This window comes from Lagopus muta, chromosome Z, assembly GCF_023343835.1.
Source record: "Lagopus muta isolate bLagMut1 chromosome Z, bLagMut1 primary, whole genome shotgun sequence".
NCBI lineage: Eukaryota > Metazoa > Chordata > Aves > Galliformes > Phasianidae > Lagopus > Lagopus muta.
Window position 1 is genome coordinate 19,839,354 of NC_064472.1, and position 22,274 is coordinate 19,861,627.

At 38.5% G+C, this 22,274-nt stretch overlaps 1 protein-coding gene across 3 annotated transcripts in view; it reads right to left on the reverse strand.

Moving 5' to 3' along the window:
- The window catches only part of ERCC8 (ERCC excision repair 8, CSA ubiquitin ligase complex subunit), a 31,804-nt gene that overhangs the window by 4,918 nt on the left and 4,612 nt on the right, over window positions 1-22,274 (reverse strand). Inside the window, exons 4-10 of one of the 3 annotated variants that reach the window (XM_048931463.1) lie at window positions 20,174-20,297; window positions 18,450-18,531; window positions 17,271-17,339; window positions 15,211-15,277; window positions 13,840-13,943; window positions 12,943-13,067; window positions 1,008-1,205 (exon numbers count right to left, since the gene is read on the reverse strand). In XM_048931463.1, coding sequence (XP_048787420.1) covers window positions 1,008-1,205; window positions 12,943-13,067; window positions 13,840-13,943; window positions 15,211-15,277; window positions 17,271-17,339; window positions 18,450-18,531; window positions 20,174-20,297 — 769 coding nt within the window. The remainder of the gene's footprint in view (window positions 1-1,007; window positions 1,206-12,942; window positions 13,068-13,839; window positions 13,944-15,210; window positions 15,278-17,270; window positions 17,340-18,449; window positions 18,532-20,173; window positions 20,298-22,274) is intronic. The other 2 variants (XM_048931465.1, XM_048931466.1) reach the window with 2 other exon arrangements.

Here is a 22,274-nt window from a genome sequence, read left to right on the forward strand (position 1 = left end):
GAAGATAAGGTGCTGTGCTCAACACCTGAAAGTAAGTATGTAACAGACTTAAAATCCTCAGTCTCTACACTGCTCATGGCACAACAGCATAAACAATTTGTAAAGTATCACATGACAAATTAGGCTTTGTGACTCTTAAGTCTTTAATGATGAGGGAATAATATACTATAGCAGGAAAGGAAAAGTGTGCAAGGAAAACAGTCTGCTGAAGCCACAAATCCTTGTAATGCTATGCTATTTCTTACGTGAAACATGCTCAGATTAACTTACTAAGCTCATCACGTTCTCAGCAAGTGTATCTAAACTGTTACAGATCCAGTGATGGTTATAACTATTGGTGTTTGAGCAAGATTATTCTAGCCACGTACTTAAGAGGTTGCTCAGTACTACAAGCAATACTAACACTTCATTTCAATGCACTTCAAGAAGGTGTACTCTTTCTTACTGTGACTATTCTTAGCTGTTTCAAAGAAAGGCAAATGCCTCACCTACACTCTTACAGAAAACAGGAAAAAGCCTTAACACAAACAATTTAGTAATGACAATACAATGACAAAAATTATTCTAGGTATATTGAAAAGTAACCTGTGTGAAAGGAAATGAGTAGCTGAAGGAATCCAGTGCACAAAGTACATACTGTACTGCTACAAAGAAGAATTTTACCAAACTTTTTTCACTTGGCACACAGGCCACAGAACTATCTGTTTTGTCAAACTTTTTGATTAAAGTACTTCCCTGAAAATCTCTCTTTTGTGCGTATGTTTTGGCAATGACAGCATGGCTTTGGTTGAAAGGTACTTACAGATCGAGTTCCAACCCCTGTGCTGTGGACAGCATGGCCACCCACCAGCTCAGGCCGCCCAGGGCCCCATCCAACCTGGCCCTGAACACCTCCATCAATGTGGCATCCACAGCCTCTCTGGGCAGCTGTGCCAGAGCCTCGTCGCCTTCTCAGTAAAAAATTTCCTGCTTAAATACTTCAGAGTTCTCATCAGTACTTTACTTACCTGAAAGTTAGGTTGAAATACACAGCAGTCAACAGTATTATAATGACCTCGAAGCATAGTTATCAATTCTCCTGAGAAAACTGTATAAACAGCAATGGTAGTTTTATATGGGACAAAGGCAAACTCTGGACTACAGCCACAAGAGACGCTGAATTTAAGTCCTTTTCTACTTTCATTACAGACTTTGCCATAGTTAACCTGTAAAACAAAAAAAAATATGTTGTTAGTTCTTAACTAAAAATACAGGAAATAACTTTACATAAAAAGGACAATTTTGTTTCTTCATTAATCTGGTAAAATTCGTAAAGTAAGCTTCATAATGCTAATACAATTCCTGAGAGTTACACAAGTCTTTGCAGTTACTGGTATGTATAAAGAGAATCACTTCTTCCTGTTCATTAAATTTCATACTCTCCTTAGTAACAACTATAAATCAGAAATTTAGCTCTTGGAGGCAGAATCTGCAAAGGTTATATCCTGAATCTACACTTAGTAGCCAAACTATCACCAAAATTAAAATTGGTTCAGGAATTACCTCCTTAAGCGCATTCCTAGATAATCCAATGTAATCATTTTCTGTCATATAGGCACACTATTAGACTTATACAGTGGTATACAATTATAAACAACATATACATTGTGCTTTCTTAGGTTCCATCAAGTGCAAATTTAACATTTACAGCTTTAAGAACCTACTTTAATACGTGGCAATTACACTGTCCTATCGAGCTCTTAAAATATGCCAAGCACAGGAAAAAAGAAATCAATACATCACTTCTAAATACTAGTTTTCAAATAGAAACAGAAAGAAGTAGTAACAATGTTTCTTATAGTCCACAATAACTGCTGGCTCAGACACCACTTCATTTACAATTTTAAGAGGAAGAATAAAGAGAATTGGTAGTGTATTCATGTCATAATTATACTTAAAATCCATTGAGTTCAGTGCAAGTCTTTAGTTCGCATATTAAACAAAAACTGATCCACCCGACCTGAGGTGAAGCCTTACTGGATGTGGTGCTCACCAATGCAGAGGAGAGCATTAGAAAGGCTAAGGCTGAAGGCAGCCTGGGCTGCAGTGACCGTGTCCTGGTGGAGTTTGTGATCTCCAGTAATGCAGGACTGTCAAAAAGCAGAGTCAGGACCCTGTGCTTTAAGAGAGCAAAGTTTGGCTGCTCAAGGAACTGCTGAGGGGGAAACAGTCCTTAAGGGCATGGGCACAGAACACAGCTGTCAGCTCTTTAAGGACACCCTTCTGAAAGCACAGTGGCTCTCCATCGCCCAGAAGTCAAGCAGGAGAAGCAGGCAACAGGCACGGCTGTGCAAGGACCCGAAGCTTAAACTGAGAGAAAAGAGGGAAATGTGCAAGAAGTGAAAGAAGGGTTGTGTATCCTGGGAGGAATGCAGGGCTGTTGTCCGCATGTGTAGAGACGGGATTAGGAAAGCCAAGGCACAGGTGGAGCTGAACTTGGCAAGGGATGTGAAAGATAACAAAAAGGGGTTCTAAAGGTACATAGGCAGGAGGAGACAGGCCAAGGAAAGTGTTCCCCCTCTGATGGTAACGGGAAACTGGCTTCCTCAGACAGAAAAAGCTGATGTACTCAATGAGTGCTTTGCTTCCATCTTCACAGGTGATTAGACTCCTCCCCATATCTGCCAGGGCCCTGAACCTCTACGTGTGGGTGTAGGAAGCAAATTCCATCCCACTGTAACAGTGGAACAAGCTGAGACCTCCTCATGCAATTGAATGTCCAAGGGGCCAGGTGATATCCATCCCAGCGTTCTGAGAGAAATGGCTGATGTGGTTGCCAAGCTGTTCTCCATCATACTTGAAAAATCTTGGCTGTCTGGTAAAGTCCCTGGTGACTGGAAAAAGGGAAACATTGCTCCTATTTTTAAGAAAGGGAGTAAGGAAGACCCAGGGAACCATAGACTGGTGAGTCTCACCTCTGTGACTGGGAAGATCATGAAGCAGATACCTCTAGAAGATATGTTAAGGCACATATGAGACAAAGAGGTGATCTAAGACAGCCAGCATGGTTTCACTAAGGGCAGATCGTGACTGGCCAATCTGGTGGCTTTCTGTGACAGAGTGACGGCTTTGGTGGACAGGGGAACAGTGGTGGATGTCATCTACGTGGACTTCTGCAAGGCTTTTGACACGGTCCCTCACCACATCCTTCTCTCTAAATTGGAGATGTGTGGATTTGAAAGATGGACTGTTTGGTGGAACTGGCTGGCTGGACACAGCCAAATGGTTGTGATCAACACAAGAATCACAAGAATCACAAGAATCACAAGGTTGGAAACGACCTATAAGATCATCCAGTCCAACCGTCTCCTCATCACCACTGCCACCACTAGCACTAAACCATATCACGCAGCACGTCATCCAGACGCGTCTTGAACACTGCCAGGGATGGCAACTCCACCACCTCCCTGGGCAGCCATTGCAGTGCCTGACCACCCTCTGAGAGAAAAAGTTTCTCCTAATATCCAACCTAAACCTCCTCTGGTATAACTTCTTGCCATTTCCTCGGGTCCTACTATTTGCCTGGGAGAAGAGGCCAGACCCTTTTGCACCACAACCTCCCTTCAGGAAGTTGTAGAGTGCAGCGAGTTCTCCCCTGAGCCTCCTCTTCTCCAGACTGAACAATCCCAGCTCCCTCAGCTGCTCCTCATAAGACTTGTGCTCCAGACCCCTCACCAGTTTTGTTGCCCTTCTCTGAACACGCTCCAGGACCTCAACATCTTTCCTGTAGTGAGGGGCCCAAAACTGAACACAATACTCGAGATGCGGCCTGTGATGCAGCTCTGTGTCAGGGTGGAGGCCAATCACCAGGTGCCCCCCAAGGGTTGGTCTTGGGACTGGTGCTCTTCAAAATATTTATCAGTGACACAGACAATGGCATCGGGTGCACCCTCAGCAAGCTTGCAGGCAACACCAAGCTGAGTGGTACAGTCCATACACTGGAGAAGGGAAGCCATCCAGAGGGATTTGGACAAGCTGGAGAAGTAGGTCCATGAGAACCTAATGAGGTTCAACAAGGCCAAATGCAAGGTGCTGCACTTGGGCCAGGGCAATCCCAAGTGTTATACAGACTGGGGAAGATCTCCTCAAGAGATTGGCATGTCATTTATGCCAAACTGTATGTGCATTAGTAAAGATCTCTGGGTTCTCATAAAGCTCCCCGGGTTCTCATATAGTTCCCCGTCACATTTTCTTGGAATATAATTAAAAAAATAAAATATTTTGACATTAAGCTAGTATTTTTATATATATATATATATATATATGAAAAACTATACAAATATTCTAAAGCGTAAGTATTTCCTTGATGTCTGGCTGTATTGACTGCTTTCTATCAAAAAGTCTGAGGCAAATACAAGGATCATTCAGGATGAGCCAGGCAACAAGAGAGTGTGCTCATGCTATGGTTACAGTATGCTTGTAGCTAATAGCACTTACATAAGAAAGAAACATTGAACAAATCTAGAAAAAATCTCTGTCATAAAAACATGTACAAAAAGATAAGTTCATTAGCATACAGCTAAGTTGATTTTCATTTTCTATTGAGAGAATATTTTCGTGAGATGCACAGCTTACTGAATGTCCCATTGCTCATTTTGTAAAGATACTGTCGGTAAACACATTACTTTGCTGATGAAGAGTAATTAAAGCCCTTTTCACAGCATGTCAGCTGTAGCAACAACTCCCAAGCCATCTCACTGTTCATAACAAAGGCATATACTATAAAAGGGAAAGTGAAGGCTGGGGGAAAGAGAGTCTGGATATATGCCATATAAATGCTCCTGCCTGCTAGAGATACAATGGAGGGGAAAAAAAAAAAAAAAAGGATGCTGCTAAAACAACAACTAAATTAAGAACCTTACATTTGTTAGAAAGAAAGGCAAAAACTTGCCTCCTTCAATTTGATTCTTCCTATTTTCAATGAATCGGTGTTTTGTGTTCCTTTTATGACACAGGATGCACACAAGCAATGTATAATTCAATAGTAACTCATTTTGCTAGACAAATCCACTAAGACATAAGTTTGCAGTATTGCTCAGAAAATTCTTATGCACGGATTAAATTCTGTATCTTTTGATACAGGACTATTCATATTTGACATAACAGACATCCACCAAAAAGAGATATCTGGACTAAAGAAAACTAATGTGAAGAGCTGCTAAGCATCACCTGAAGCAGCTTGAATAGACTTGCATAGACTTTCTCCTTTGCATACACTCTTTCATACACTGATTCTCTTCTTTGACCAGCGGATTGCTAAATACAATGCTAAATTGTTGCATGTTATTACCTACTCCTTTCTCTGTGGCAGTGAATGACATGTCTTTGTTTTATGCATCCATTTTAGTGAGCGAGTCCTAACCTAACAGAGGTCCAATCTTAAAAGGGAAGACAAATAATGCTGCAGAACAACAACTCTTTTCAAGAACCTCCCACGCTCTAAAATTATAAGAGTAAAGAAAAATAATATCATAGAATGGCTTGGGTTAGAAGGGACCTCAAGGATTAAGTCCAAACTCCTAGCCACAGGCAGGATTGCCAGTCGCTAGATCAAATACTAATCAGGTTGCCCAGGGCCCCATCCAACCTGGCCTCAAACACCTCCATGAATGGGGCATCCACAAACTCGGACAAACTGTTCCAGCACCTCTCCACTCTCTCAGTAAAAACTTTCCCCAACATCTAAACATTGCTCATTATTTTTTGTAATGTTCAAATCACATTTCTCTCTCCCCAGTTATATTATTAATTACCATAGAGTCATCACAGAACAGCTTAGGTGGAAGGGACCTTAAAGATTATGTAATTCCACTCCCTGCCACGAGCAAGGTTGCCAACCTCTAGATCAGGCTGCACAGGGTCCCATTCAACCTAGCCTTGACCACCTCCAGGGATGGGGCATCCACAACTTCTCTGTGCAGCGACGCAGTACCCTCTGAGCAAACAATCTCCTCTTAACATCTAACATAAATCTGCCTTCTTTTGGTTTAAGCCATTCCCTCTTCTCTTATCAGACCATGCAAAAAGTCAATGTCCCTCCTGTTCATAAGTTCTGATCAAGTACTGGAAGGCTGCAGTGAAGTATCCCTGGAGTCTTCTCCAAGCTAAATAAGCCCAGCTCCCTCAACTTTTCTTTGTAGAAGAGTTGCTACAGCCATCTGGGTTAATCTTGTGGACCTCCTCTGAACCCACTCTAACAGCTCCACATCGCTCTTGCTGTTGGAGGCCCAAGGTGTAGATGCAATACCACAGATGGGGCCTCACAAGGGCAGAATAATGGGAACAATCACCTCTCTCTCCCTGATGGCTACCTCTCTGTTGATGTAGCCCAGGATGCAGTTGACTTTCCAGGCTGCAAACATCCACTGCTGGCTCATGTCCCACTTTTTGTGTCCACCAGGATCCCCAAATCCTTTACTGCAGGGTTGTTCTCAATGAGTTCTCCCATATGAGACTACCTCAAATGCATTGTAACACTTCACACTTGGCCTTGTTGAACCTGATTAGGTTCTCCTGGACCCCCTTTTGAAGTCTGTTCAGTCCCTCTGAATGGCACTCCTTTCTGCTGTATCAGCTCCATCACTCAACTTCGTGTCATCAGTTGATGATCACTGCATATGTCATTGATATAGCTGCTGAAGAGCATTAGTCGCATTAGACTAAGAGCATTAGACTCCTAGGGTACTGGCCTCCACCTAGTCATAGATCTGCTGACCACAACCCTCATACCACCCAACAGTCTAGCCTTCAAGTCCGTAACTGTCCAAAGGCACTACACAAGTCCAGGTAGATGACTTAAGATGCCCTTTTCTTTTTCCCCACCAATATCATTGTTTCTTTGTAGAAGGCCACCAGATTGGTCAGACACAATCTGCCTTTCATGAAGCCATCCTGGCTGTCTTGGATCACCTCTTAAACATCTTACATGTGCCTTAATACAGCTTCCAGAAGGATCTGCTCCATTATCTTCCCAAGCACAGATGTCAGCCTCATTACCCTGTTGTTTCCCGGGTCTTCCTCTCTCTCCTTCTTGAAAATGGGAGTAATGTTTCCTTTTTTTAATTTCAGACACAGGGAACTTTGTCTGACATTTGTGACTTTCCAAGTCTGATGGAGAGTAGCTTGGCAACCACATCTGCCAGCTTTTTCAGGAAACAGTTTCAAACCAAAAGAGGGCAGATTTAAATGTTATGTAAGGAAAAGGGTTTTTTTTGGTTTGTTTGTTTGGTTTTTTTTTTTTTTTTTTTTTTTTTTTTTTTTTTTTTAAATCAAGACACTGGAACAGCTTGCCCAGAGGTGGTGGAAGTCCCATCCCTGGAGACATTCAAGGTTAGACTGGACCAGGCTCTGCGCAACCTCATCTAACTATAAACGTCCCTGTTAATTGCAAAAGAGTTAGACTAGATAATCTTTAAGAGTCCCTTCCAACCTAAAAGATGCTATGATTCTATGAAAACTGAGATCTTCCCCTGCTACTTCCTAAAGGACAGCATTCCTCAGCTCTTCCCTATCATTGAGAAGTATATCTCCTTTCCCAGTGAAATCTAGTATTAAACTCAGGTGATAAACCCAGCCAACTTGTTGCTAGTATTTTCTTGCTTCTCTTGGTAAGTTGGATCCCATTTGATGTCAGCAAGTTTGGTCTCTCAAAGGTGCATCCAAAATAATAGTTCCCAAAATCCTGAGCATGACACCCTCCATGCTGCCATTCATTCAACTTGTTCATTCTCCTGCTTCTGGCTGGGTCGCAGTTTCCAATTCAAGAGAATTTAAGAACACTACTTGTGTTCCAGATCCTTTCAACATCATCCCAGGTATCGCAAAGTCCTTTAACTATTTTATAATTTCCTAGTTGCAGTCTCCTGTGACCCAGCTTGAACAAGCAGGACCAGATAGTACTCCTTTGGCTTCATCATACCAAGTAGCTTCTACCTCATGAACGCAGCCCTGAACGCAGGTGCCTAGCAGTCAGCTAGGCAGATTATTGGAGTGGAAAATGGGTGCCTCAGTGCCCCGCAGTACAGAATCCCATATTATAAAGACCTTTTGTCTTACTTTAGTAGAACCAGTTCTGACTCAGATCGTTTTAGATCATCTTAACATGACTGTTCCTTTCTGTTTCTGAATGAACATTCACACTTTCTTCTCCTTCCATCCCCAGAGCTTCGTTTCTGTTGGTTAAGGCAACTTCAGGAGCAAGGGTAAGGCTCCCCCCTTCTGCACTGAGAAAAGAAGGGGATCCAGTGTCTCCCATCTTTCCTCTTTCTGCCATTTGTTTCCTCTGAGTTGGAAGCTTGCTTAGCTTCTTCCCTTTGCAGGGACTTAAGACAGAAGAGCTGGTCTGCTTGTATTTCTACACAACACCATGCAGCAACCTCTCTTTCTGACTGCCAGATGTTCCTCAGCCTGGAGATTTCTGCACATAATCTGTCCACCTGCTCAAAAAGCTCGTAATCTCCTCATGTAGTATTTAACTAGGAATATTTTATGACTTGCATATTTAATGAGCAGGTTGTGAAGTTTGTTATTTATCACAAGTACTGAAAAGCTGCCATGCAAAACAGTCACTGTTCTCAAATAATTTTAAAAAATAATTATAATCTCATTGTGTTACTGCACATCAGGCAATTAAGAACATCTGCTCCACGTTTTGAACTTCTGCTGCAAAAATAAATACAGTACTTAATTAAAAATAATTGGTGGAGCATATTTGCCTTCGTTGTCACAGTTTAATTTTTACCTTACTCAAGTTTTTTTTTTTTTTTTTTTTTTGTTTTGTTTTGTTTTTTAAAGATTTTGTGTTGTCACAACCGTGGAATGACCGCAGTTGGTGAAAATATTTCACACAGTTTACACAATAGTGCAGTCGGTGGACAGAGATGTGAGAATCAAGCATCTTAGTGTGGAACCAGCAGCTTATTCTTCATGAACACTTCTCCAAATGCTTCCTGTTAAACTAACTACATCCAAGTGTGTTAAGAGTAGTCAGTCACAGAAAAAAAAAAATCTCCCCAAAAACTTGATCACAGACAAAATACAGGCTTCATATTGAAGCTGCAGGGTCGCCTTGTACTAGCGCTGGCTTTTCACCAAGCTCATCAGAAACTGGATCAAACAGCTAAAACTATAAATGAATCATCAGTTATTTCTAAAGAACTCAGAAAGTCAGAAGAGTTGTATGGGTGGACCAGAAAGTAGAGCAGAATCCTTCCCAGGAAAGAGGAATTTGATAAGCTTAGTTACAGTGAAATCACACCTGAAACACATTTGCTACATTAGTTATACTAATTTCAATTTCCTCAATCAGCTGATCAATCTCGTATGAAAAGATGTGACAAGAAGACAGAATGAATTACAGAATATCCTGAGTCCAACTGCTGGCTCCACACAGGACCAATAAAAAATGAAATAAAATCTTAAAATGTATACACTGTACAGTGTACTGTTACACTGTAACATCTATTTACTTTTTCCTTTAATATTGACATCTTAATTTCTTCCAACTTACTCAGCGAAGGAAAATATGCTCCAATTTTTTTTTTTATTAATTTGCAAAAAGGAATAAAGATAACATATGCAATATCTTCTTGTTTGTACTTAAATATTTCAGCTAACGTTCTTTATTTCAGTGTTTGAATTTGTATTATAATTGTTTGTATTTTTGTAACCTGTCCACACAAAAATCTAAGTTTTCAGACAGAAGAATTTACCAGGCATAAAATCAGTTTGCATTTTAGTAAAACAAATTTTATATATTTTTATAACTATATATATATATATATAAATTTTCATATTTATTTCAACAATATAAATATATATTTATATATTTTTATAACAATTTTATAACTCAGTAGAGGAAAACCAAGAACTCCAGATAGATTCAACCACATAAGAGTAGACCTGCCAAAAAGATTCAACCAAGGAAGAGCAAATCCACATTGAAGTCAGAATTTTCTAGCTCAAGCATTCTACCTACAGAAACAACTCTTCCCATTATAACAAAACAAAACAGCCAGCTTACAGAGCTATGAAAAAGGGTTCTAAAGCTAAATTAATGTATTGAGAAATTCAAGAGGGCAGACGAAACTTACCTGCATTTGTTTCAAGCACTTATATTTAATTCTCTTTATATATTCCACTAAGAAACAAGCTAACCCTCATACAGTTATCAAGTATTTAAAGTTAGTTTGTAGAACAGTACTCAGTTGTTTCACATGTAGTTCCTTTTCTCTGAATAACAGGTAAGCAAGTAACCACTAAAGTCTCTTTTTCTTAGAAAAAATTCCTGCTGTAACCAGGAATAAAACAAGTCAGTTTTATCTGAGGGAGAGGAAGCAGATGCAGGAAATCAAGCAGGAGAGGATATCAGTGGTAGAAAAAACTGGGCAAGGCAAGCAATTAGAGATTTTTTTTTGGTGTACATTTCCCCCCAGGGTGATTGCAGTCTCAATGAAATCATCAGCTTTTAGAGCGTGCTTTTTTACGTGATTCTTTGGCCAGCCAATGAGAAGAGGAAAGGTGGTATTAGCAAAAACAGAAGAAGAAAAAAGGGAAAAAAAAAAAAAAGGAAAAAAAATGGAGATCAAATGGACTAGGAGGAGAAATAACAGGACTGCGGAATGTGCTTGTATTACCTGCATACTAAAGACCACTGAGTCTCACCTCTGGAATATTATCAAATATATTCTCCTGGAGACTATACTAAGGACACACAAGACACAGAGGTAATGTGGGACAGCCAGCACAGCTTGACCAAGGGCACAGCCTGTCTGACCAATCCAGCGGCCTTCTACAATGGACTGATAGCATTCATGGACAAGGGGAAATCAACTAATGTCATCTTTCTGGACTTCTGTAAGGCCTTTGACAAGGTCCTTCACCACAGCTTTATCTCTTTATTAGAGAGATAAGGATTTAAAGGCTGGATTTTTTGGTAGATAAAGAATGTATTGGTTGGTTGAAGACAGAGGGCTGTGGTCAAGTAGAAGCAGGTCATGAGAAGCACTTCCCCCCAGAGGTCAGTTTTGGGACCAGTGTCTTCAACATCTTTATCAGTCACATAAACAGTAGGACTGAGTGCACTCTCAGCAAGTTTGCAGAAGACACTCAACTGAGTGATGCAGTCGATAAAATATAAAGAAGGGATGCCATCTAAAGGCACCTAGGCAAGCTTAAATGTGGGCCCATATGAACTTAAGGAAGTTCAAGAATTGCAAGGTGCTGCATCTGTGTGAAAACTGTTGGAGTAAGTCCAGAGGAGAGCCATGAAGATGATCAAAGGGCTGGATCACCTCTCCTATGAATAAGGCCCAGGGAGCAGAACTTGTTTAGCCTGAAGAAAAGGCCTTTCAGTATTCAAAAGGGAGCTTATAGAAAAAATGGAAACTTACTTTTTACGTGGTCTGATAGTGGTAAGACAAGGAGTAACAGCTTTAAACTAAAAGAAAGGAGATTTAGATTAGGTATTAGGGAGAAATTCTTTACACTGAGAGTGAGGAGACACTGGAACAAAGTTGCCCAAAGACGCTGTGGACATTTCATCCCTGGAGATGTGCAAGGTCAGGCTGAATGGGAGCCTGGGTAGCCTGATCTGGTGAGCGGCAACTCTGTTCATGGCAGTGGGGTTGGAACTGGATGGTCTTTAAGGTCCCTTCCAATCCATGCCATTTGATGATTCACATTTGTTTGCTGGTGCCTTAAAATTATTTCAAGAACACCCCTGGTTGGTATGCAAAAACACAGTAATCTAGACAATGTAAATTACAGGATAATGGAATCGAATCTGGACTTCAACAGCAAGATCATGACATCAAATAAGAAAAGAAATAGAATAGATATGAATATGAAATAGAATACGAATAGAATAGAATATGAATAGATATGAAATATGAAACAAGTCAAAGTACTAACAGGCACAGAAAAACAAAAAACAGTGATCCAGCTGGTGGTAGTAGAACGAACAAACTGTATCATCTTCTTTGGTGATGGTGATTCGAAGACAGAAAGATGTTTGTATACTAAGTAAGTGCTGCAACCAAGCTGGCAAATATGGAGAGCACGGGGATGGATAGATAGTTGTTTTCATTTAAAGGTCTTTAGGGAACACTTTCACTACGTTCTGTAACTAAGCAGCAGTAGTAAAAGATTTTTAAGGCAGAGATAAAATTTCTTTATTTCCTAATAGCAATGGCAGACAGCACTAACATGACTAGTTAAAATCCCATGGAAACTGATGTACCTGCCATTTCCTTCTTTCAGAATAAATGTAGAAAAGTTTTCTTTCCAGTTTTTAATTTTCTGTTCTCCACAAAAAAATAAACCCATCATAAACAAAACAAAAACAAAACAAAAAACAAGCCATAGAAAGGATTATGGAACAAAGATGGCTTTTTCCTGTTTGGTTGCAATGCATATGTAAAGGGACAAAATTTTGACAAATGATGAAGATCTCCACAAGAGAGGTTTCATAAAAATACAGGAGAGTTGTAAGAAAGCCAGGAAGTCTATCAGTGAAACACTGTATTTTTTACATGAGATTTTTACATTGAGATGTCCATATCTCAATGACAACTAGAAGTTTAAAAAAATATATACCAGTAGTCAGTACATATTATGATTTTCTTCTTTTTGAAGCATTTTCATCTATGCTTACAGATAATGAATGTACAGTTACCTATTTAACAATTAATTATGCTAAGTAGATCCACACTTCTTCACGTTTTTTTTTTTTTTAGTAAACAAAAAATAAGAAATCTATTATATAAAAAGGCTCAGAAAGAATTAATATGTTATTTCCTTATGACAACAAATAAACAGCTAATGCAGTTGTAACGATAACTACAGAAGTTAAAAGAAATCCTTTAAATCAAAGCAAAACCTAACTGAAGATTCTTGATAACTTACTAACGTATTTTCTCCAGTGGAGCTGTTCCAAAGTCTCATCCGATCATCTGTACCAACAGTCAAGAGATGAAGGCCATCACTTGTGTAGCATAAACCATTAACTCTCCCATTGTGAGCTGTGTTTACTGTCAGGAAAAAGAATTTCTTCAGATTTTGTATATACATTTTTATTTAGATATACAGTACTGAAAGAACTGTTTAATGGTAACGTGTAAATAAGTTAATAATTTAACTCTTGGTTTATGAAAGCATGACTCTCCTTGGATTACTTACTTTAAAAGAAAAACAATCAATGAAAACTGACACATAAAACAGTTCATTGCACATATTGTGTATAGCTTAGTAGAAACAAATTCCAAAGATTTCACCTAATAAAATCATACATTTTAAAGAAGGATAAAGAGCTAAAACCCAACTCCATTCTACCATGGCACATCTGACTATGGTGCCCAGAAATCAGCTCACTGAGATAAGGTGTTTCTGCACTACACAGCAGTGCACAATTCAGATGCACCTTTATTTAGAGCTAGAAAAAAAAAATCTGCTTACAAAAATTCAGTTACTTCATCCAGAATCACAATATATAAAGTTTATATTCTCTGATTTAATTCCACATTACTATGTATTTCTCAAAGCAGCGACTGAGGTATCTTTGGCTCAAACCGTTAGAACAGACATAATGCCGTTGTCAAAGAGACTTCTCTACACAAGGGTCCCAAACACAAGCAAAATCTCTTTTGGGGAAGTATCTGAAGAGAAACTGAACTGCCTGTGTAATGCAGTAGGTAACAAATAGGATGTCACAACTGTGTTTGTTGGTCTTGGTACTCAACACATTCACAGAATGTAAGAAAACTTCTAGTTGGGCATGAATTACAATGTTATATTCTGTATTACCTGCCTCAGAAGATGCTTTCGACTTTTCTCCATTGTGTTGATCAAGTGTAGTCAGACATCCTGATGCTCTCCTCACATCCCATAATTTTACTTTACTGTCAGCACTAAGAAAAACAAATTGGTACTAACATACGCATCAGGAAAATTACTTCCATTCAAGTCAATAATTGCCTTTAGCCAACCCACCTGGCACTTACGCTGGTCCAATGACTATTCTGAACTACTCATCGTGCAGTCACAGTCAATTTTGCGAAAAGATGAACTTCAGATTTTTGCTTATATGAATCAATAATTACATCTAGTACATTCAAGGCACCTGCGTGAAGAGTGAATCTCTGTATACAGTATAACACTTTTGCATACAAACGCAAACCAGGAGTAAACTTGCTAATAATTCTACTGATTAAATTGTAGCTACAGGTTTTAGCATTATCTATATGGTTGACCGGGAACAGCTGGCTTCTGTCAGAACTGCGATTGTCTATGTTACCAGCGGCATAAGGAGGAAAAGACCAAGACACAGGCCGCTGCAGTTCATTCTGGCTCCCAAACCACACACTCACGTTACATCTTCACTGGCCATAAAACCTACGCTGGTTGCTGGTACTCGATTCAAGCTGCCTGCATTTAAAAAGCAACACTGGAGGCAGTGCATTTTGCATGGCACCTTGATTTGAGCAATTCATGCGTACTACAAGACTCCCAAGTATAAATATGAGGTAGACTCGTATAAAAGGCCATTTCTAATGCACTGTCACCCATGTAAGTGCATTTAAATGATTTGGACATTTCTCAGCAAATTAGCGATACTTTAGGACTAAAACAAACAACCCTCAAACAGAAACGTAAGTCACTTTTTACCCCAAAGACATCTGTATCTCTCTGATCCACAGCTGGGCAGTACACTCAAACTTCTCCTTACGTAAACTGTCTTCTAAATGAAATACAACATGCTTTTTCCTGTGCATTCTCATGTTAGATCAATATATTAACAGTGTATATTCCTGTAAACTGTTAGCTAAGCTACTGGTGCTTTCTGACATAATTGAGAACAATTAACAAGGATGGCACTTTGAGTTAAACACATTTGACTTGGTTATAAAACAGATTAGCAATATAAATGCTAATGAATGGTAAGAAACATCTCTAGAATTTGCTTATAATTTTAAATGCTATTAGTATTTCCAAAATTCTGTATTATCTTCCTACAAAATAAGCATAATTTGAATAGCCCTTGTCCTAAAAAAGTGAGCTAAAAAATGAAGCATACAATAAAGATTAACTTCCAAAGCACACATGAAATGTAAAAGCAGGTACAATAAATACATTAAATTTTCTCATTGTTTTTATTTCATATAACAACATCTTTACCTTGCTGTTGCCAAAACATATTCATGACGTGGGGACCAAGATACTGCCAGTACTTCTTGCCTGTGACCTAGAAACAGCATGAGAAGGCTTAGGTAGTAATCTAGGAAAATACTTATAAACAATAATGCAAGTAACTTAATTCTGCAGGATACATCAATTCAGAACAATAATCTAAATTTTCTGAATTGCAATATAAATTTGGATAGTGTGCAGTTTTGAGAGAGAAATTTTTTCCCTTTCTACACCTTGCTCACGTGGAACTGCAATAACTCTATGTGATACAAGGAGTATTATATCTAATTTTTAACAACTATGGTTTTGCTTGGTAAGACACAGTACAGAATAGTCACACTTATTGCATCCATGTTAAGAAATATTATTAAATTCTGTATTAATTCTGATGTTCTCAAATGCAAAATAAAAAAAAGTCTTCAGCAAGTCTTTTTAAAAAAATGTTTATCTTAATTACTTAACAGTAAACTTTTATTCAGCTTACTCTCAAATACTCAGCTCCCAGATTTCAGATATATTCCCCCTTCTTATATTTAAATACATTGAAATACTAAAATAGATGTGATATAGCAGTGATACACTCACTGCAGGTTAACACTAACATTAATAAATCTGCATATACACACACAAGCATGTATACATAAGGACTACTCCAAAAGTAATTTTATGCCACCTATTTTACGACATTGGCCCACAGTCTCAGAGGCAGATGTTGGTGGTATGGCAGTAGAGACTGACCATCCCACCAGTATCCCATTACATTTTGTTGCTATGTGATACAGCAGTAGAGGGGCAGTCTGACAAAATGGTATCTGACATAGAAGTGCGTGTGAAGCAAAAGGTGCGGGACTGAGTTCCTCCATGTGGAAAAAATGGCACCCTGGTGAACTGGTATTCACTGACACTAGCTGAACATTTGTGGAGACCAAATAGATGGATGTGGACAAAATGAGCCAATGGGTGGTGCGTGAGAGGCAGCAATGACAGCAACGTGAAAGACATGCCATGTTCCAAATGATCATGCACGTTTTTATAAGCATGGCATGCAGGTTTTTGTTCAGCACTGGCAAAATGTAGAGCTAATGGCAGTAACTATGCTGAAAAAGTACTTTGTAGATGAGAATTCACTCTATTAAAGACTGTTATTGAGTTCTTGGTATCAGTTGTGCTTAACAAATAAATATATAGGAAACATTACTTTGGAACAACATACATACATGCACATATGTGTGTACATCAAAAACATTAAACAAATTTAGACAACAGGAAGTCTAGAGAAACAAATACAAGGACTGTAAACATACTTCATGTAACAATAGAAACATATTGATGCAAAATAGAGTAAGTCATATAAATACATTCCAGTTATGTAATTTAGAATTAGGTGAATCACTTTTTTTTTTTTATATATATATTAGTTGCCTTTCCATTTCCTGGCCGTATGTCATATTCATTTCCCAACAATAAATATTAGGAAAAACATATTAAGGGCAAATCTCACGAAGTGCAAAAACTAATGGACTATAGAATAATAAAATCCTACCACTTACTGAATTAAGTCAATGCAAAGAATTAGATATGAGTATTCTAAAAACAGTAGTAGCTTTCTACAAAGAAACCTCTAAAAATAATTACTAAAAAAAAAATTCCATGCAACAACCTTCACAGGTTATTTTGTTAAAAACAGAAGATTTTTCTTATTAAAAATACAGAAATTCAAAAACACCCACCTCCTGCACTGAATTTACATGCACACAAAAACAAGATCAATACTTAACCATGTAATAAACAGTAATTACTATTGATTAGATCATGAAAATGTCCCAACATCTGTAGTAACTGTTCATTAACGTTTGTGTTCTCCAATTCATTAGCACTAGGACTAACACCCAGAAGAATCTTTAACACTGTGTAACTTTCACAACTGACACTAAATACATCAGTCATGTTACTTACAAAGAACACATTGTATATAGTGTTTCTTTATAGGGCCTGCTTTACTCAAAGTAGTTATTGTTTAGCATTTTATGTTTCAGACTAAAAAGTACCCTGCAGAATGTGAGAACAGGATCCAGACTTCAAGTCACAGAGCTGTACTTTGGGGCTTTTGGTACCAACTGTAAACAAGAGAAACAAAGACAGCTGAAAAAGCAAACAAACAAACAAAACAAAAAAACCTCAACACAACCATCATTTGAAAGAACAACAACCCAATCTTAGCAATGACAAAGAAACAGAAGAAAAATGACAGCTGCATAACTACTCATTTAGTCAAAGTAACACATTCTGTAACAGAATTACATTTTCAGGCCAAGTAAATTTACCTACAACAAACAAGAAGTAGGAACTGGGGGCAAATAAGACAGTATTTAAGTATCTTGAGAATTAAAAATATGAGCTTTTCTTTAAATATTTTGTCTAATCATAGTAACATCCTGCAGTTGTAAGCAATGCATACACACATACACTATTAACCTGGGTGATGGGATTGAGTGCATCCTCACTAAGTTTGCAGATTACACCAAAATGGGAGAAAGTCAATGTGCCTGAAGTTAGGAAGGCCTTTCAGAGGGATCTGAACAGACTGGATATTGAAAGTGGCCAGCCTCTTCTCCAGCATAACTAGTGACAGGATGAAAAGGAAGGGCCTCAAGTTGCACCAGGGAAGTGAACCCAAAAGGGTGGCTAGTCACTGTTCCTGGAGATGTTAAAGAAACATGCAGACGAGGTACTAAGGAATGTGGTTTAGTGGGGAAACATTGGCTGGCGGTGGATGGATGGCTGGATGATCTTGGAGGTCTTCGCCAAACTTGGCAACTCTATGATTCTGTGGATGCCTTCCTGGATAAACTATTCTCGGGAACCTGCCTTAGTGGAGGTTAGACTACATTATCTTCAGAGGTCCCTTCCAACTCCTAGAATTCTGTGATGCAGTGTGTGATTGATTCTGTGACACAGTAACCCTTAGATGTCAGTTAAGTACACAAAAGTAATCTAGCTAGGAATTTTCATCTAGAAAGTGAATGGAACAATACTTATTTCAGAAGAGTAAATACAATACTCTCATGAATATCAATCCAAACAACTGAAGATATTTTAACAATGTCTTTTTTATGAAGGCTGAAATTACGTAAGGAGGACAGGAGAGGAACAAGAAATTTGAATATTACTTGCTTTTTAGCACAATTGCCTAAATACATAATGAAATTCTTATAACACCCACATACCTGCTATTAAACAATGTTTTGTAGCAAATGGAGACATGTGATGGCAATAGACTGTTCCCTCAAACTGAAATACATCTGCAGGCTAATGATAAAAAGATCAAATTAGTCAGAGTACAAATACATTAGCAGAATGTACACCTTTGTTATTATTTTTTCAAGTGATGGCTGCAAGTAAAATACAGATATTCCTATTTGCACACTAACAATAATTCGTCTGGTTAGAAATCTCATCACACAAACACTGCAAAGTAAGTAAGTCTGCTCACAACACCAGACAATTATGCCAGTGCTGGGAAGTGATCCAGAAGAATGCCCAAGGAAGTTCATCAGAAACATCACCGGAAAAGATGCAAGGATTATCAAAATCAAAAGAGAGCAAACAAGAAAGTTGCAGCACGAAGACTAAAGTCAACAAGAAATCGAGCTTAGCCTAAACCCAGAAGCTTATTGTCAGCTTACAAATCTGACACGCTAAGTTTCATGCTGAAAAGTAATCTATGTATCTATATAGACCTATACTGATACATAAAACAACAACAACATAGAAAACAAAAAAGCCCACACATAGAGATGAGCTGCCTTATCAGTGTTAGAAATATTGCAATACAACAACGGCTTTAATAATCAGTACAATGACTTCCTGGTACAACTGCTTTGTCATCCTAGTCTAAAATACTCTATAGAAAAGAAAAGAACTTCAATCTGAGTTATATGCATTTTGTGGAAGAATAAGTCAATCAGTAACCTTCACACAAACACTGTGTTTTCAAAGTAAGTGATGCTCACAGAGACACCAGAAATATGAACAGAATTTTCCGCTTAAGAGAACACCTTAAAGAATATCTGGTGATTGCAAACATAGCCTCACGTCTCATAAAAAGAAATCAAAATCTATCATGTTTCTAGAATGACAGTTTTTTTTGTTTTTTTTTTTTTAATTCTGTCACCATGTACTGAAACAACATTCAAATACTGTCAGTGTAAAATCATTAATATATGTGCATACTGGAAACAATAAATGCATAACTCAGCAATCAGGTGCTCAGAGTCTGAAAAACCTAAAAGCCTGCAAAACCTGTTAACTTCAATTAAGTCAGTTATAATGGTAAACATTTTCTCACTGGTTTCTTCCGTTCTCCGATAATTCACTATGAGAAAGAGTGTCTGCAATGGTCAGAACAACAGAATTTTGGATTCAGTGACCCAGCATGTCCTCTCCAAACTCATTTGACTACTGCTCTGCATATAAAATACTTTGTCCTCTTTAATTTCAAATGTTAAGACCAGTCCTTCTAAAGCATTATTTACATCTTAGTTAACAAAAATAATTAGCTCTGCTGTACTGCTGCTACACAGCTCAACTCAAACAAACAAAACTCAGTATTTCCTGAGAAAAACACAATACCTAAAAAGGAACAAGAGCTTCAGACAGTTCTTGGTGGACAAATAATTTATGTAGCATAAAATAAACTAGGTACATTCCTACTCGCAGCAAAAGCAGAAAGGAACTGTCCTAAGAGCTCCAAGCTCCCATACAGCTCAGGCAATCAGTCCTCTGATACAGACAGGAGCATGCCAATGTACAATGCCACACTACTGCTGTTCTCACAACTGGCTGTTTTTGTCCTTCTAAATGCCCAGTTCTGTCAGGCTCAGGGTGAAAGGTGGATGGGGAATAAATGACTTGTATTAAAAAAGCCTAAGAAGCAAAGGAATGCTCTTACTTGTAAAGTGTTAGTATCCCATATTTTCAAGGTTTTATCAAATGAGCTTGATGTAAACATTCCAGTATCATGAGGATACCACTGGACTGTCTCCACACTGAATTTATGTGCATCAGGATGGCTCCTAAAATTAAAGGGTTTCAATTGGTTAGTGTCTTGACAATTGGCTTATAATTGTCTTGATACTCAGTGATAACCTGAATAAGTAACTGGCTTTTTATTTGTTTGTTTTAATTATACTAATTTTTCAAGATGAACTAGTTATTTTGGTGCCTCAATTTCCAAACAGTCAATGTAAATTACTTCACAGAGCCCTTATTTCAAGAAAGCATGGATCATTTACCCCTTAAAAATATGGTATTTATAGCATGTCACAAGTTAAGACTCTGAATCTGGGGCACAGAAGAGTAGCGTCTTTTGAAATTGTCCAATTCTTGAAGTTATAATGTTTAAGGTTAAAACCTAACACTACAGACCATTTACATTTATGGAATCCCACTGTCTTAGAATCAAACCCACTGAAATATACAATCACACGAACAGTTCAAAAAATCCATGATTAGCAAATAATTACAGCTACACAATCACCGGAATTTCAAGGAACTAAAACAGTATTTAATGAGCAGTTACTGAGTTAATGAGAGGGTTTTGTTTGTTTGTTTGTTTATTGCATTTACAAATGAAACACTCAATTCAACTGTATGTAGTAATAAAAAGTAATACTACTAGGAAGAATGGATACCAGAGCCAGTATTTACAGCTCCAGGACATGATTCAACCAGATCCTAAATGCTATAGGCAGCTTTGTATATTTGGTAGGCAACAAGTATCCGAGCTGGATCCACGTGGACTCAGCTTGAGGATCCAGTACCACCCTCCCAGATTCAGAAGCATCATGCTGTCAAGTTAACCCTGGTAGGCAGAAAAGCACCTTCAGAGCCTCTTGTTCAATCATTCACTTCCCCCAAGTGGGATGGGAGAGAGAACTGTGAACACAGGACTGAGAAAACCTATTGTCTGAGATTAAGACAGTTTAACAAATCAAATGAAAACAAAACAACCAACTACGCGAAACAAGCATCATAAAAATAAGTAGATAAAATAAAAGCAACTGCTCACCACCAAGTGACTGAACTCCAGCCAGTCCCAAAGCAATAGCAAGCCCTTGAAAACAGACCTTTCCCTCACTCCACCCACCACTTTCTCCTTGCCATCCCAGGTTCACGTGACATTGCGTGGTATGGAATATCTCCTTGGTTAATTCAGATCAAGCACTTGGGCCATGCTTCCTCACAATCTATCACCCATCCCCAATCTACTTGTTGAGGGGTCAAAGTGAAAAACAGTGAAAATCTCAATTACCTTAAGTACTGCTCAAAAACAGCTAAGATACTGCTGTATTATCAACATTCTTTAGGCCACAAATTCAAAACGCAGCACCACACAAGCTACTGTGAAAAGAAATAACTCCACCCCAGTCAGACCCAGCATATACACTAAAGCAGTTCAACTGGCTCCATCTCAAGCTAGTGAAGAACTCACAGGATTTCTTCACTACTTTCAAGTCACCTGGCCTCCAAAGTGATAACTACTGCAAGGGAATCATTGTGTAAATACTGATCCAGATCTGCGTAGATCTGGCACTACACCTCAGCTAATAAAGCTTCCTGTTTACTTGGGTTGCTAGAAAGCACAGAAGATACCTTATGTCTTCAAAAAGAATGAGCCTTAAGCCAGCACCGACAATACTAATAACTACTGAAAAACTACAGAGTTTAGTTTAGTAACTTCTCCTTGGTTATTTCTAAGAAATAACTCTGTAACAGCCTGTTAGTTTGCCACAATGCTCAGCATCCCCTGATTTTGAGCACCTATTCTACAGGGGAGCAAGCTAAAAATCTTCAGTACCTCAAATGCCAAGAAATCAAACCCAACTCAGTATGAACTTAACTCCTGTAGAGTCATTTGAACAAATCCACGCAGCAATATCCCAATTCATTTTCCAATACAAACTAAATTCATTGAACTACAACCTTCGTGTGTTAAATACAAGTGTACAAAACTGGACTGTGTTCAGCACTACACCAAAATCATCATTTCT